This window comes from Macaca nemestrina, chromosome 3 (genome assembly GCF_043159975.1).
Source record: "Macaca nemestrina isolate mMacNem1 chromosome 3, mMacNem.hap1, whole genome shotgun sequence".
In the NCBI taxonomy this organism is placed as follows: Eukaryota; Metazoa; Chordata; class Mammalia; order Primates; family Cercopithecidae; genus Macaca; species Macaca nemestrina.
In genome coordinates this window covers 61,882,676-61,899,702 of record NC_092127.1, presented here as the reverse complement: position 1 = coordinate 61,899,702, position 17,027 = coordinate 61,882,676, and the positions used below count along the sequence as shown (strand labels likewise).

The window sequence follows — 17,027 nt, the reverse complement described above, 5'->3', positions numbered from 1 at the left end:
TGTAGGTATGCAGTTTTATTTCTGGGCTCTCTATTCTGTTCCATTGGCCTTAGTACCATGCTCTTTTGGTTACTTTAGCCCAGTTCTATAGTTCAAAGTTGGGTAAAATGATACCTCTAGCTTCATTCTTTTTGCTTAGGATTGCCTTGGCCATTCGGGCTCTTTTTTGGTTACATATGAATTTTTAAACGGTTTTTTCTAGTTCTGTGAAGAATTACATTGGTAATTTGATAGGAATAGCATTGAATCTGTAAATTGCTTGGCGTGGTGGTGCATTCCTGTAATCCTAGCTACTAGAGAGGCTGAGGCAGGAGAATCGCTTGAACCCAGGCGGTGGAGGTTGCAGTGAGCCGAGATCGTGCCATTGCACTCCAGCCTGGTGACAGAGCAAGACCCCGTCTCAAAAAAAAAAACTAAAAATAGAACTCCCACAGTATTCAGCAGTCCCACTACTGGGTTATATTTCCAAAGGAGTTGAAATCAGCATGATGAAAAGAGATCTGCACAATCTGCAGTCTTGTTTATTGCAGCATTATTCACGATAGCTAGGATATGGAAGCAACCTAAGTGTCCACGAGCAGATGAATAGATAAAGAAAATGTATGTATTCAGTGGAATATTATTCAGCCTTATAGAAGACAGAAATTCTGTCATTTGTGACGTGGAATAACCAACTAAGTGAAGTAAGCCAGGTGCAGAAAGACAAATACTGCTACTGACTTTTGTACATCCCACTTATATATGGAATTTTAAAATGTTGATCTCATAGAAGCAAAGTAGACTGGTGGTTTCTGGGGTGGATGGAGGGTCGGGAGATGAGGAATGGGGAGATGTTGCTCAAAGGGTACAAAGTTTCATTTAGACAGGAGGAATAAGTTTTAGGGCTCTGTTGTACACCATAAGACTGTAGTTAATAATAATGTATATTTCAAAATTGCTAAAAGAGTAGGTTTTAAATGTTCTCACCACAAAAATTTAAGTATGCGATATATATGTTAATTAGCTTGGCACTCAACAATATAAATATATATCAAAATTCCACATTGTACCCCATAAATACATACAATTGTCAACTAAAAAAATTTTTAAGTCATTGATACTTTTAGCCATTGTACCTAAAAATTTTTTAAGTCATTGATACAACACAGTAAGATATCACTAAATACCTACAATAATGACAACACCAAATTGGTCACAGTGCAGAGAAACCAAATCACTCTTACATTGCTTGTGGAATGTGAAATGACATTGCCACTCTGGAAAAAAGGATGGCGATTTCTTAGAAACTACATGCACCCACCATATGATGCATGTTTACACTTTTGGGTGGGAATTTATCCTGAAGAAATGAAAATTTATGTTTATACAAAAACCAGTATACACAATGTTCAATAGTAGCTTTTCTTGCAATAGGCAAAATCTAGAAACAACTCAGATGTCCTTCAGTAGGCAAATGGTTAAACTATGGTAAATCACATCATGGGATATTACTCAGCAATAGAAAGGAAGAAATTTTTAAAATAATAGATTCAGGGGATACATGCACGTTTGTTACATGGGCATATTGTGTAATGCTGGGGTTTGGGCATCTGTTGAACCCATCAACCAAATAGTCAACATACTACCCAACAGGTAGCTTTTTAACCCTTCCCCCCTTTCCTCCCTACTTTTAGAGTTGCCAGTGTCTATTGTTTCTACCTTTATGTCCATATGTACCCCCTGTTTAGCTCCCACTTACAAGTGAGAACATGCAGTATTTGATTTTTTGTTTCTGCATTAATTCACTTAGGATAATGTCCTCCAGCTGCATCCATGTTGCTGCCAAGGACATTATTTCATTCTTTTTTTAAAGCTGCATGGTATTCCATGGTGTATATGTACCACATTTTCTTTATCCAGTCAACCGTTGATGGGCACTTAGGTTGATTCTATGACTTTGTTATTGTGATTCGTGCTAAGATAAACATACAAGTTCAGCTGTCTTTTTGATACAACAATTTCTCTTCCTTTGGATAGATAGCCAGTAATAGGATTGCATAGTAGTTCTATTTTTAGTTCTTTGAGAGCTCTCCATACTGTTTTCCATGGGGGTTGAACTAATTTACATTCCCACCAACAATGTATAAGCATTCCCTTTTTTGCACATGACTGACATCTATTATTTTATGACCTTTTAATAGCCTTTTTGACTAGTGTGAGATGGTATCTCATTGTGCTTTTAATATGCATTTATCTGATGATTAGTGTATTAGTCCGTTTTCATGCTGCTGATAAAGACATATCTGAGACTGGGAAGAAAAAGAGATTTAATTGGATTTGCAATTCCACATGGCTGTGGAGGCCTCAGAATCATGGCGGGAGGTGAAAGGCACTTTTTAACGTGATGGTGGCAAGAGAAAAATGAGGAGGAAGCAAAAGTGGAAACCCCTGATAAACCCATCAGATCTCATGAGACTTATTTACTATCATGAGAATAGCACAGGAAAGACTGACCCCCATGATTCAGTTACCTCCCCTGGGTCTTTCCCACAACATGTGGGAATTCTGGGAGATAGAATTCGAGATTTCGGTGAGGACACAGCGAAACCATATCAGTTAATGATGTTGAACATTTTTTCATATTCCTATGTGTTTCATATGTTTGTTGACCAGTTGTATGTCATCTTTTGAGAAATGTCTGTTCATGTCCTTTGCCCATTTTTTAATAGAGCTATTTGGTTTTTTTCTGGTTGATTTATTTAAGTTCCTTATAGATTCTGGATATTAATCCTTTGTCAGGTGAATAGTTTGTACATATTTTCTCCCATTCTGCATGTTGTCTGTTTCCTCCACTGAATGTTGTGCAGAAGCTCTTTAAGTCCCATTTGTCAGTTTTTGTTTTTGTTGCATTTGCCTTTGAGGTCTAAGTCATCAACTCTTTGCCACAGCCAATGTTTAGAATTTTTCCTAGGTTTTTGTCTAGGATTTTTTTAGTTTGAGGTCTTACATTTAATTTTAGTCTTTAATTCATCTTGAATTAATATTTGTATATGGTGAAGGGTAGGGACCCAGTTTCATTCTTCTGCATATGGCTAGCCATTTTTCCCAGCACCATTTGTTGAATAGAGTGTCCTTTTCTCACTGTTTATTATTGTCAACTTTGTCAAAGATCAGTTGATTGTAGGTGTGTGGCCTTGTTTCTGGGTTCTTTATTCGGTTGCATTGGTCTATGTGTCTGTTTTTGTACCAGCACCATGCTGTTTTGGGTACTATAGCCTTGTAGTATAGTTTGATGTCAGGTAATGTGATGCCTATGGATTTGTTCTTTTTGCTTGGGATTCCTTTGGCAATTCAGTCTCTTTTTTTGGTTCCATGTGAATTTTAGAATGCTTTTTTCTAATTCTTTGAAAACTGATGTTGGTAATTTGATAGGAATTCTGTTGAATCTGTAACTGCTTTGGGCAGTATGGTCATTTTAATGATACTGATTCTTCCAGTACATGAGCATGAAATGTTTCTCCATTTGTTTGTGTCATGTATGATTTCTTCCATCAATGTTTTGTAGTTCTCCTTGTAGGGATCTTTCGCCTCCTTGGTGAAATGTATTCCTATGTGTTTTTTTGTGTATGTGTGTGGCTACTATAAATGGGATTGAGTTCTTGATTTGAGTCTCATCTTGAATGCTATTGGTGTGTAGAAATGCTACTGACTTTTGTACATTGATTCTGTATCCGGAAACTTTACTGAAGTCATTTATCAGGTCTAGAGGTATATTTAGGGTTTGAGAGGTATATCTAGGGTTTCTTTGGTTAAGTTACTCATGTAATTTGACTTCCCGTTTTCCTATTTGGATGCCTTTTATTTCTTTCTCTTGCCTGATTGCTTTGGCTATGACTTTCATCACTGTGTTGAATAGAAATGGTGAGAGTGGACATTCTTGTCTAGGAACAAAGTTTTGATAGGGCAAATATTGTATGATTCTACTTAAGTACTTAGTATAGACAAATTCATAGCGACAGAAGGCAGATTATAAATTAACAGGTGGTTAACCTCTGTTAAACTGCTGAGAGGGGAGATGGGGAATTAGTGTTTAATGAGTTACAGAGTTCTGTTTAGGATGATGAAAAAGTTCTGGAAAGAGTGACAAAGTTTAAACAACATTGCAGACATACTTAATGCCATTGAATTGTATACTTAAAATAGTTAAAATGGTAAATCTTGTATATATTTTATCAGTATACAAAAAAGGAACAAACTTTTGATATGTGCACCAGCTTTGGGTTTTAAGGTAGAAAAACCCAATCTCAAAGGTTATATGCTGTCTGATTGCTTTTATATAACATTCTTGAAATGATGAAATTATAGTGATGGAAAAAAGAATACTGTTTGCCAGGGGGGAGAAAAGTGGCTGTGATTTTAAGAGTGGCATGAGGGATCCTTCTTGTGGAACTGTTGACCAATTTGAACATGTGACAAAACTGTGTATAACTGAATAAACACACAACTAAGTACATGTTAAACTGACAAAATCTGAATAGGGTAGGCCTTATCATGTCCATTTCTTGTACTACAGATATGCTGGTACACTGGGGATAATTCGTTGAATGATTTATAGTCTCTTTGTATATTACTCCTTATGATACATGTGAATCCAAAATTATCTCAAAATAAAAAGTTTTTTTAAAAATGGTAAGAGAAGCATGTGCCTACTATGTATTGTTTCACTGAATTTTCACTTCACTCTTTGAGGTAGTTATTTTTACGCAAAAGGTACAGATAAGGAGAGTAGGACTCAGAGCTTAAAGCATTTGCTCTGCTAGTTTGTTCCAATCTAACTCCTAAATTCACCTGAGGCGACTAGAATGGATGAGACTCAGCTGGGCCTGGGCATAAACTGCTCCTCAGCCACCCATTAGCAGCTTTCAGCACAACCCTCAATGGGGAAGACTAGAGCTGTTCCCAGCTCTCTTCCCTGTCCAGACAAGTTGTTTTAAACAACTTTGGTATCAGGGCATTTGTTGTTTGATGCATCATTGAGTCTTTTCACACAGTATTTGTCAACAATTAAAAATAAATAGGATTATTTTTCCTCAGAACTCTCAGACTTTCATCTTCTTCTCCCTTCCTGATTCTTCTCTGTGCCTCTTCTTTTAGCAATATAGTATGCTGGCCGTGGTGGCTCACGCCTTTAATCCCAGCACTTTGGGAGGCCGAGGAGGGCAGATCACAAGGTCAGGAGATCAAGACCATCCTGGTTAACATGGTGAAACCCCGTCTCTACTAAAAATACAAAAAATTAGCCAGGCATGGTGACGGGTGCCTGTAGTCCCAGCTACTCGGGAGGCTGAGGCAGGAGAATGGCGTGAACCCGGGAGGCAGAGCTTGCAGTGTGCGCAGATTGCACCACTACACTCCAGCCTGAGGGAAAGAAAAAAAAACACCAATATAGTAATACTTTAAATTACTAACTTACAACAACCAAAACTCATTTATACTTATATACATACTACCTCTTATGGGTCTGTTTTATTTTCAATCTTACTTGTGGAGGGACAGGTTTTGTTACATAAATGCAGGATCATCACTCAGCATGGGCAGATTCTTACTGCCTTTCTCCCTCTATTTCTATCCTTCTTACCATCACTACATAGATTGGCCATACTGTTTGTACATGTTGTGCCTGCCCCTGTCGTTTTTTCATAGCTCCCACTTTCTCTATCGGAAGTGTCCTGGTTTGAATGATAAAGTACACGATTATCCACCCCAAAAATCATTGATCTGCCTTCTTTCTTATCAAGAAAGAAAAAAAAGATTAAGTAGAACTTAAGGTCTACTTTATAAATCTTTATGTCACATATCTTGTTTGGTTGACGTGCTTGGTTTTCAGAAGCAGAGATTGACTCAGATTACCTCAGGAAAAAGAGGATTTATTGTAATGATACAGTGGCACTTGAATTTCAACTACAGGCACCTCTATGGACCAAACTATACTCTCATCTTTCTCTCCCAAGTCACCTGGTCTTTCTCTCTACCTGCTTTTCATGTGTATGTTTGCTCTGTTTTCTCATTATTGCCTACTGATGAGTAGATAATGTTCCTAAAATAGAATATTATTTGGCAATAAAAAGGAATGAAGTATTAATATATACTGCTACATGGATGAACCTTGAAAACATTATGCTAAATGAAGGAAACCAGTCACAAAAGAGTGTGTCTTGTGTGATTCTATTTATATGAAATGTCCAAGTAAGCAAATAATTAGAGACAAAAAGTAATTTAATGGTTGCCTAGGACTGAGGGAGGTAGGGAGGATGTGGAGTGACTTGTAACAGGCCTGGGGTTTCTTTTTGGTGGGATGAAAATATTCTAAACTGTGGTGATGGTTGCACAACTCTGTGAATATAGTAACGATTGAATTGTATGCTTTACATAGGTGAATTTTATGATATTTGAATTATACTTAGTATAGCTGTTAAGGGAAAATAATGCTGACCTCAAGAAATTTATAGTCTGGGCTGGGCGTGGTGGCTCACACCTGTTATCCCAGCACTTTGGGAAGCCTAGGTGGGCAGATCACGAAGTCAGGAGATGGAGACCATCCTGGCTAACACGGTGAAACCCCGTCTCTACTAAAAATATATATATAAAAAATTAGTCGGGTGTGGTGGCGGGCACTTGTAATCTCAGCTACTCAGGAGGCTGAGGCAGAAGAATGGTGTGAACTCCGGAGGCAGAGCTTGCAGTGAGCCGAGATCGCGCCACTGCACTCCAGCCTGGGTGACAGAGCAAGAGTCTGTCTCAAAAAAAAAAAGAAGAAAAGGAAATTTATAGTCTGTAGGAGTATAAATGTACACAAATAATTATAAATTGAAAGTAGAAAATGGTTGTAAGTGCTATTTAAAAAATAAGAGTCTCTGCAGTGAGCCAAGATTGCCCCACTGTACTCCAGCCTGGGCAACAGAGCAAGACTCCATCTCAAAAAAAATAAGAGTCTATAACATGTTAATACGTTTTACGTATTGGTCATGGGATTCAACTTTAATTCTCTGAAAGAGATGAAGTATTTATGGGAAAAAGATATGATCATACACAGTTTCAATAGATGGGTTGGAGATCAGATATTTCATGAGAGAAGTGGAACTTGAATTAGAGCATGAAGCAGTAACTATTTTTTTGTTTAAAAAAGGAAGGGCATTCCAGGACTAGAGAACACTGAGAATTGCAAAGCTGTCTGACACTTTATCGTTAGAAATAAAAGCCAGAAAATAAAACAAGAAATTGAGCATGACTAGAATATTATTCACTTTAATGTATTTAATGCTTGCAGTGTCCTCATATCCTGGATTTTTCATAACAGCTCCAATTCAGATACTCCTTTCTTCTCTCATAAGCACTAGATGTTGAAAAGCATCTTACTGAGCCTGGAGAGGGCACATTTTAAATGTAGATCAAAAATAATTATACTTCTTCAATAGCTCATGTGAACTAGTAGACCAGTGAGGCCAACTTAAATTCCATACAACTACGTTATGATTGATGTCTGCCAATTTCCATGTTGTCATTTGAACATAATTAAATATATATTTTTGAGCTATTCAAATTTAATTCTATTTAAATTACAAAGTGAAGCTGGGGCATTATGAAGTATTTTAGGTTGGTGCAAAAAGTAACTGCAGTTTTTTGCCATACTACTACTTACTGTACCCTTCCCAGTAAAAGGGCACAACTAAAGCCTCCATATGTGCCTGATATTATAATCATAGCAAGCACTATTATTAAGAATGTATGTAGCTATTAATAAAAAAGAGTATGCAGTGTAAAGAGTTGATTATGCGACCTATTTTGCTAATTTGGGCTGCTTTGCTGGAGAACATTAAAATATCCTGGAATTTCAGTATGTCAGCATCTAAACTGTGTCTTCCAGACTGCATGAAACAAAGGCTATGTGGCTGTGAAGAGAAAATATTTTGGATAGCATGGTATGCATTATTATAGATGTTTACTTTATAAAAGTAGCTTATAAATCTGTTGTTTTAACATTTATAAAAACAAGAATTTACCAGGTATCTTAAACAGTTAGATTCTGTGGTTTAATAATCACTTTTAAATTAATATGTTTCAGTTCTGGAGGTGGTTTTTGGCAAACCTGGCTTCTGGTGGAGCTGCTGGAGCAACATCCTTATGTGTAGTATATCCTCTAGATTTTGCCCGAACCCGATTAGGTGTCGATATTGGAAAAGGTATGAGATTTTTAGAAATACTAACTTTTCCCTTCTTTGCATTTGGAACCATGTGTTATTTATTATCATTAATTGTGCTATGATAGTGTTACCAGATAAAGTCTACAAACTTTATTCTCAACCAAATGGTAGAGGCATAGGGCCTAAAGTATATTACTTGCTGCTTTTCCCTTAAAAAAGGGAAGGAGGGAAAGCCTGTTGTAACAAAAAAGTGAGTGTTAAAAACTGCTTATAACTTAGTCCCATTTTTCTTCCTAGAAACCCCTTCCTAGATTTTTTTCCATGCAGTTAGTCCTGTCTCAGCTATGGCTCCTTTCTAGGATAGACGCACAAGTCTCATCCTAGGGAGTCCCTTTGCCTCTATCCTTACTTAAATATCACATCTTCCCTTCTTTGTTATTACACCCTTTTTTTTTTTTTTTTTTTTTTGGAAGAGTATGTTATTTGGTAACTTTTTGAGAAAGAGTGAAAAAAATAAAATAATCTCTTACATATCTTAAAAAAAAAGTATTTGTCTTACCCTCTCAAAAAGGGTAAGACATATATAAAAGTCTGAGTTTAAAATTATTTTCCTTCACAATTATGAAAAATTACCCTGACTTCTAGTTTCTGATGTTGCTCTTAAGATACCCATTTGCTTACCCTGGATCCTTTTGTATATGTTTTTTCTTTTTAGTTTCTTTCTATCCCTGATGATCTTATATTTCACAGTAAAATATCTCTATGTGAGTCTTTTTGCAGTGTTTGAGTGTTTGCAGAGATCGCACAACTGGCCCAGTTAAATCTGGAACCTTGTGTTCAGTTCTGTGGGTGGCAGCACAGTAAGTCATTTGTGCTCAGGGTGAGGTTGTGGATATTGAGCATCTCCCTGCTCCTTTGCTTTCATCCTGGAAGTAGTAGTTAGTTCCTCTGATTTCTAAGTCTTTCTGAGGTTATTGTGATCAAATGGCTTGCTTCCCAACAATATCTTCCTCTGTAAGAAAATAGGTTCAGCTTTTTCTGCTCTATTTGGTGAGTTACCACTCCTCCCTATTCTCTCTATCTGGCAAAATTTTGTGGATTTCGTTCTGTCATGTTCTCTTCTTGGCCTATCTGGCTTTAAACCTGTTTTATTTCATTATTGTTAATGTAATAGAGTTTCTTCAGGGTACAGAGATTCATTCAACAAATATTGAGTGCCTTGTGGATTACAGGGTGCCTGCAGATACAGGGTGTGTGTGAGTGTGTATATGTATATATATGCACACATATTCACACCCCACCCCCCATATAAGACATAGAGCTCACGCCTCGTGTACCTAAGAGTCTAGTGGAGGATACAAGTAATAATAAATGAATAAATGACTAAAATATATTGTCACTGAATGATAAATGCTAGGGAAAAAAGTTAGAAGAGAGTGATACCAATTTTCAATAAGTGATCAGAAAATGTCTCAGAAGGGGTGGCAGTTTGAACAAAAATAAAAATGTGAGTTTCATCTATTTAACTGGAAGTTGAAATTTTATTTTTATTAATAAAGGTAAAATAAATCAATATTATCTTGCTTTAAGTCCCATAGTTTTATTTTCTCTTTCAGATCAGGAGGATTTAGTTTATTTTTAGAAGATTACATTGTACATGTATAATAGTTTTAAAATATTGTCAAGGAATTCTTGGTCAAGGGAAAAGAAAAATAAAACCAGAAAATACTAGAAAAATATGACCCCTTCATGTGAAATGTTAACTATCTTAAACTATCCTTACAAGTTTTTAGCTTTATCTTTTTGCTTTTCAGCAGTCCCAGAGTTTTTCATTTCTTTTTTTTTTTTTTTTTGAGACAGGGTCTCGTTCTGTCACCCAGGCTGGAGTACAGTGGCATGATCTCAGCTCACTACAGCCTCTGCCTCCCAGGTTCAAGCAGTTCTCCTGCCTCAGCCTCTGGGTAGGGATTATAGGCACCCACCACCACACCCGGCTAATTTTTGTATTTTTAGTTGAGACAGGGTTTCACCATCTTGGCCAGGCTGGTCTTGAACTCCTGACCTCATGATCTACCCACCTCGGCCTCCCAGAGTGCTGGGATTACAGATGTGAGCCACAGTGCCCTGTCGAGTTTTTCATTTCTAAGTGTTTGGTTGTTTTGTTTTGTTTTGTTTTAATAGAGACAGGGTCTTACTCTGTTGCCTAGGCTGGAATACAATCATAGCTCAGTGAAACCTCCAACTCCTAGTCTCAAGTGATCACCTAACTCAGCCTCCTGGCTAACATTTTTTTATTTTTTGTAGTGGCAGGGTCTCACTATGTTGCCCAGGCTGGTCTTGAACTCCTGGCCTCAAGCAGTCCTTCTGCCTCGGCCTCCCAAAGTGCTGGAATTACAGGCATGAACCATCTCACCTGGCCCATTTCAAATTATTTTCTGAACTTCAATTAGTAACTTCTGGTAACTTTAATAAAATGCTTTAAGGCAAGTTGTTTGAAGTAAATTGTTTTCATGAGAGATTAATATTTTCCATAATTTCTTTTGAGATATTACTTGAAATCTTGATTATCTGTAAAAGAATGGGAGGATTTTGATTTGTGCCTTCTTTGTTAGATTTGTAAGTGGGAATTTCAGACCATTTAGATCTGTGAAGGTTTATTTTGATTAAAGTGTTTATTGGATATATAATGTTGCTAATAAATTTTAAATGGCTTTATTTTAGGTCCTGAAGAGCGACAATTCAAGGGTTTAGGTGACTGTATTATGAAAATAGCAAAATCAGATGGAATTGCTGGTTTATACCAAGGGTTTGGTGTTTCAGTACAGGGCATCATTGTGTACCGAGCCTCTTATTTTGGAGCTTATGACACAGTTAAGGTAATCTGGGGGCTTTAACTTGGACATATTACATATATGGTTTCCATTTATTTAATTAGTAATGTTTTCAGCAGATATGTTACTTTTAATTATAAAAATAAAAATCAGTGATGAAATAAAGAGAGACATGAAATTCTGCTTAATCATGATTTTGCCATAACCTAATTAAATTATAACTGCAGTGTGGATCTGACTTTAGTTATAAAGCATGTATCTAAGTTTTTGAGATGTTTTCACTATACATCACATTGCAAATGAAAAACATGCTAATTAAGCTTACATCATAATCAAATCATTGGTATATGGAAAGGCATCTTCTAGCAGTTTTTCTGATTTCATATTAACCCTATTATCACTTTTTATATGCAAATAATCAAATGTTGTCATTTTGAGAAGTAGGCAAAGCAAATTAATTAAATAAATGCTACTGTAGCTTGGTTATCTCCTGGATACTGTTAGATTCTGTGTTGTATTCTCCAGGTTGTTCTGCAATTTACCTTTTCATTTCAGATTTTAAGAACACCTCCATGTGGTAGGAAAAAGAAAAATTGTAATAATGGCTACCAATTTTTAGCTATTACTTAGTTCTAGGAATCTTTTTTAAGTACTTTACATCTTAAATCTCAGAAATCACCAGTAAAGAACTTACCCATGTAACCAAAACACTACCTGTTCCCCAAAAACCTATTGAAATAAAAAAAAAACAAGAAAATAAAGATACTTGTAGTTGTTTAAAATAAATAATAAAAAAATAAAATCCCCCCTTTGTTTAAAGATAAATAGCCTAGGAATTGCTAAGTAAATAGCCTAGGAATGGTAAGTAATTTACTTGTTAAAGGCAAGCAAAAAAACCCATGTTCTTGATGCCTACATTATAATGCTTCCAAAAGGAAGTAATGAAATCTGGACAGATCAGTTTTTAGTGTATTTTTTAGACTGCTATGTTAATGAAAATTACAGGATCTCATACATTTATTTAATCACAAAAAATGTTATGTGCATACTCTGTCTCTAGTTTTCTTTGTTATCACCTGCAGTAGTGAAATTTAGGAACGTTTTCCCACTAGCTTAAGGTTTTAAAGCTGCTCATCAAATACGTGTTGATGATTAAAGCAAGCATTTTTTTCACTTTTTTTCAACCCCACAAGGAAGAGCCATGGAAGAACTTCTTTCTTGTCAATGTCTGCTACCTTCCCTAGTTTTATGTGCATTAGTAACAAATTCTTATCATGGCAAATATGCTTTATATTTTTGAAATATACTTTTGAAATATAGTCATGTGTGGCAATCCACTTTTTGTTGATCTGCTACTATTAAATCCAGCTTTTTTATTGCATTTTAAGTATAATTGGACCCTCTTTCATATATTTATAAAAATTATCCTTTAACTTACGAATTTAAGATATTTTAGAAATTTGGATAGTTACTTGGTACATTTTTCTTTTCTAGGGTTTATTACCAAAGCCAAAGAAAACTCCATTTCTTGTCTCCTTTTTCATTGCTCAAGTTGTGACTACATGCTCTGGAATACTTTCTTATCCCTTTGACACAGTTAGAAGACGTATGATGATGCAGGTATTTTATGTTATTGTTTCTAAGCTTAGTTGAGTTTTTAATATCTCTGATATTTGGGTATAGTCAAATTTAAGAGAAATTTTGGCTGAAAGGCATAGATCATTTGTTTTACTTAGCTAAAATAAATACATGATGTATTCTGTCTTATATTCTTTCCTATCCTAAAATAACCATCAGCCAGCAAAGCTTCTTCCTCACCTACCATCAAAACAGAAATACCTACTATTCCTGTAGCATATATTGCTTGGAAGGTAGAGGGTTATGGCAGAAATTGGATGAGTATGTCTGTCTATTTTTTTTTTTTTTTTTTTTTTTTTGAGACAGAGTCTGGCTCTGTTGCCCAGGCTGGAGTGCAGTGGCCAGATCTCAGCTCACTGCAAGCTCCACCTCCCGGGTTTACACCATTCTCCTGCCTCAGCCTCCTGAGTAGCTGGGACTACAGGCACCCGCCACCTCGCCCGGCTAGTTTTTTGTGTTTTTTAGTAGAGACGGGGTTTCACCGTGTTAGCCAGTATGGTCTTGATCTCCTGACCTAGTGATCCGCCCGTCTCGGCCTCCCAAAGTGCTGGGATTACAGGCTTGAGCCACTGTGCCCGGCCGAGTATATCTATCTTAACTGAAATATTACATTAAGTAGAATGAGCCTAGTCATGAGCCATTGAAATATTTCATTGTTTATTGTAATATATTTTTAAGAAAGTAAATAATTTTGACTCCAAGGACAAAAACTTGTTTGTAATGGTTTATGTTCCAAATATAAATCCCTAAACCAAATTTTTGATGAATTTGATCTCTATTGTTATTACCAGTTGACCATCCCAAATCTGAAAATCCTAAATCCAGAACACCCCAAAATTCAAAATGTTTTGAGCACCAACATGATGCTCAAGGGAAATGCCCATTGGAGCTTTTCGGATTTCAGATGCTCAGCTGGTAAGTATACAAAGCAAATATTTCAAAATCTGAAAAAATTCAAAAAACTTCTAGTTCCAAGCATTTCAAATAAGGGATACCAACCTGTACTTATTGCATTCATTCATTCAGCAAATATTTGCATGCTTTATCTATGCTACGCTCTGGTGAAAGAAAAAGACAAAATCTGCACCCAAATTCATAGTCTAATATTGAAGACAACAGTTAATGGTTTAAATACAAATGTGTGTAGGTTCCAGGAATACATAGAGGAGGGTTGCCCAGACGCTTAAAATGATCAGACGTGGTCTCTTAGAAAGCTAAATCTCAGTGAGTAGGCTTACTTCAGTCAGTGAGAGAACATTCTAAGCATAGGGGGAAAATCGTACACAGAAATATGGCTTGAGAAGTAGTTCAGTATAGCCAGGTCATAAGTTTTATGAGGGCAAGTGAAAATAATGAGGTCAGAAAACTAGAATAGTAATATTGTGCTTATTATATGCTTTATACTGTCCTAAGAATTCTATACTTTTTACTCATTAAATTCTCAGAACACTGAGGTGTAGTTACTATCATTATCCTCATTTTTATTGACTACAGAATGGCCCTGGAAGGACCAGTAAGCAATCTGGCAGGATAAAACTAACCTGTTACTTCATTTCAGGATAATACTTAGTTATTCCATTTATGTCTGTGTTTCTTCTCTTTCTATAATTAGTTCTAATTTAGCACATTGAGAAACTTTTTAAAATGGAAAATTAATATGCATGTAGACTATGGATTGGGTCAATGGTATTAAATTTCCTGAATTTGATAACTGTACTTTGGATATGTAAGAAAATATCCTAATATTTAGAAAATACGCACTCGAGCCTAATATTTAGAAAATATGCACTCATGCCTGTAATCCCAACACTTTGGGAGGCTGAGGCGGGCGGATCATGAGGTCAGGAGATTGAGACCATCCTGGCTAACATGGTGAAACCCCGTCTTCTATTAAAAATGCAAAATATTAGCTGGGCATGGTGGCAGGTGCCTGTAGTCCCAGCTACTCTGGAGGCTGAGGCAGGAGAATGGTGTGAACCAGGAGGCAGAGCTTGCAGTGAGCTGAGATGGCACCACTGCACTCCAGGCTAGGCAACAGAGCGAGACTCTGTCTCAAAAAAAAAAAAAAAAGAAAAAAAAAGAAAATATGCACTTGAGTGTTTAAGGATAAAGGGCATGATGTCTGCAACCTAATCTCACAATAGTACAGAGAAAAAAAAGTGGGAATATGATGTCTTATATATGTGTGTGTGTGTATTAGTTTGCTAGGGCCGGTATCATCCACAAAAGTGTTTTGCTTAAACAACAAATTTATTTTCTCACAGTTCTGAAGGCTACAAGTCTGAGATCAACATGTCAGCAGACTTGGTTTCCTCTGAAGACCTCTCTCCTTGTCTTATAAATGGCTATCTTCTTCCTGTGTTTTCACAGGGTTCTTCCTCCTCTGTTCCTCCTTTTTTTTTTTTTTTTTTTTTTTTTTTTTTTTTTTTTTTTTTTTTTGAGACAGGGTCTTACCCTGTCGCCCAGGCCAGAGTGCAATGATGTGATCATGGCTCACTGCAACCTTGACTTCCCAGGCTCAGGTGATCCTCCCACTTCAGCCTCCCGGGTAGCTGGGACCACAGGCATGTGCCAGCACACCCAGCTAACTTTTTGTATTTTTTGTTGAGATGGCATTTTGCCCCCATATTGCCCAGGGTGGTCTCAAACTCTTGGGCTCAAGTGATCTTCCTGCCTCGGCCTCCCAAAGTGCTGAGATTACAGGCATGAGCCACCATGCGTAGCCCATATGGCATTTTTCTATTTTGCTATTGATTTCTCAGTTGATTGCAGTGTAGTGAGAGGATAAATCGTGGTCTATGTGATGACATCCTTTGACATTTGTTACACCTAATGTATGGTCAGTTTTCAAGTGTGCCTGAAAAGTATGAATGTTCTCTAACCACTAGGGACAGTCATCATATATGCCTATTAACACAGTGCTACTCAACACAGTATTTATCTTATCTATCCTTAGTGCTAATAGAAGACTATCTTAAGATAAAAGATATTCAGATAATGGAAAACCCTTTGTCTTTCTTTATATAGAGTGGTGAGGCTAAACGGCAATATAAAGGAACCTTAGACTGCTTTGTGAAGATATACCAACATGAGGGAATCAATTCCTTTTTTCGTGGCGCTTTCTCCAATGTTCTTCGTGGTACAGGGGGTGCTTTGGTGTTGGTATTATATGATAAAATTAAAGAATTCTTTCATATCGATATTGGTGGTAGGTAATTGGGAGAGTAAATTAAAAAATACATGGATTTAACTTGTTTAACATACAAATTACATAGCTGCCATTTGCATACATTTTGATAGTGTATTGTTATTGTCTGTATTTTGTTAAAGTGTTAGTTCTGCAATAAAGCATATATTTTTTCAAGGATTTAAATACTAAAAATCAGATAAATGTGGATTTTCTTCCCACTTAGACTCAAACACATTTTAGTGTGATATTTCATTTATTATAGGTAGTATATTTTGTTAGTTTAAAATTGTTTTTATGATTAAAAATTAAAACGTATAATGCTGAAATCTAAGAAATGAAAGTATCTTCTTTTAAATTGCTATTCATTTAGTATACCTGTTTTCCCATGTTTTAAAGTCATATGGTATGACATATTTCTTAAAAGCTTATCAATAGATGTCATCATATCTCTAGGCACAAATAAGCCTTGTTCTATATCTCTTCTAAGACAGCTGTTATTACTGTGTACAATATTTATAGTATCAGCCTTTGATTATAGATGTGATCATTTAAAATTTGATAATGACTTTAGTGACATTATAAAACTGAAACTGGAAAATAAAAATGGCTTATCTGCTAATGTTTATCTTTAAAATAAAATCTTGCTAGTGTGAATATATATTAGAACAAAAAATATCCTCTTGAAAATTAGTTTGTATATTTTGTTGACAATAAAGGAAGTTTAAAACTGTTAAAATCTTTCTTTCCCTGACTCTGACTTTATTAGTAAGCAGAGTATAGCAAAATTTTTGTCAGAACTGGCTTAACTAAAGAGAAAGGTATTTCTCAATGGATAGATATAAACAGCATTCCAAGGTTTTGTACAGGAGTTTGTCTTGTTTTTCAGAGCTGTTGTAGAATACAGTATGTTTGAAATCCCCAAGTTTTTTATGTTCTAATGAGTAAAGGGATGTTAAGCTAGTGGGGATAAACTATAGACAGATTTTGTGAGGCTGTGAATGAGCAAAATGGGGTGGGTGAACTTCATCGTGCACAGGGACAGTGTATTTCAAGGACAATAATACAGACCACACTTTTAAATATATTGGTGTTATCACTTAAGAGGAAAAACATCATGGCCGGGCGCGGTGGCTCAAGCCTGTAATCCCAGCACTTTGGGAGGCCGAGACGGGCGGATCACGAGGTCAG

The 17,027-nt window shown here is 36.2% G+C and overlaps 1 protein-coding gene across 2 annotated transcripts in view; it reads left to right on the top strand.

The window, feature by feature from the left end:
• The window catches only part of LOC105486103 (solute carrier family 25 member 31), a 32,769-nt gene extending 16,194 nt beyond the window's left edge, over window positions 1–16,575 (top strand). Inside the window, exons 3-7 of one of the 2 annotated variants that reach the window (XM_071093069.1) lie at window positions 8,102–8,219; window positions 10,902–11,056; window positions 12,506–12,631; window positions 13,441–13,564; window positions 15,677–15,811. In XM_071093069.1, coding sequence (XP_070949170.1) covers window positions 8,102–8,219; window positions 10,902–11,056; window positions 12,506–12,631; window positions 13,441–13,564; window positions 15,677–15,684 — 531 coding nt within the window. In that variant the 3' untranslated portion in view covers window positions 15,685–15,811. Of the gene's footprint in view, window positions 1–8,101; window positions 8,220–10,901; window positions 11,057–12,505; window positions 12,632–13,440; window positions 13,565–15,676 lie in introns of both variants that reach the window. The other variant, XM_011748798.3, reaches the window with a different exon arrangement.
• The last annotated feature ends 452 nt before the right edge of the window (window positions 16,576–17,027 follow it).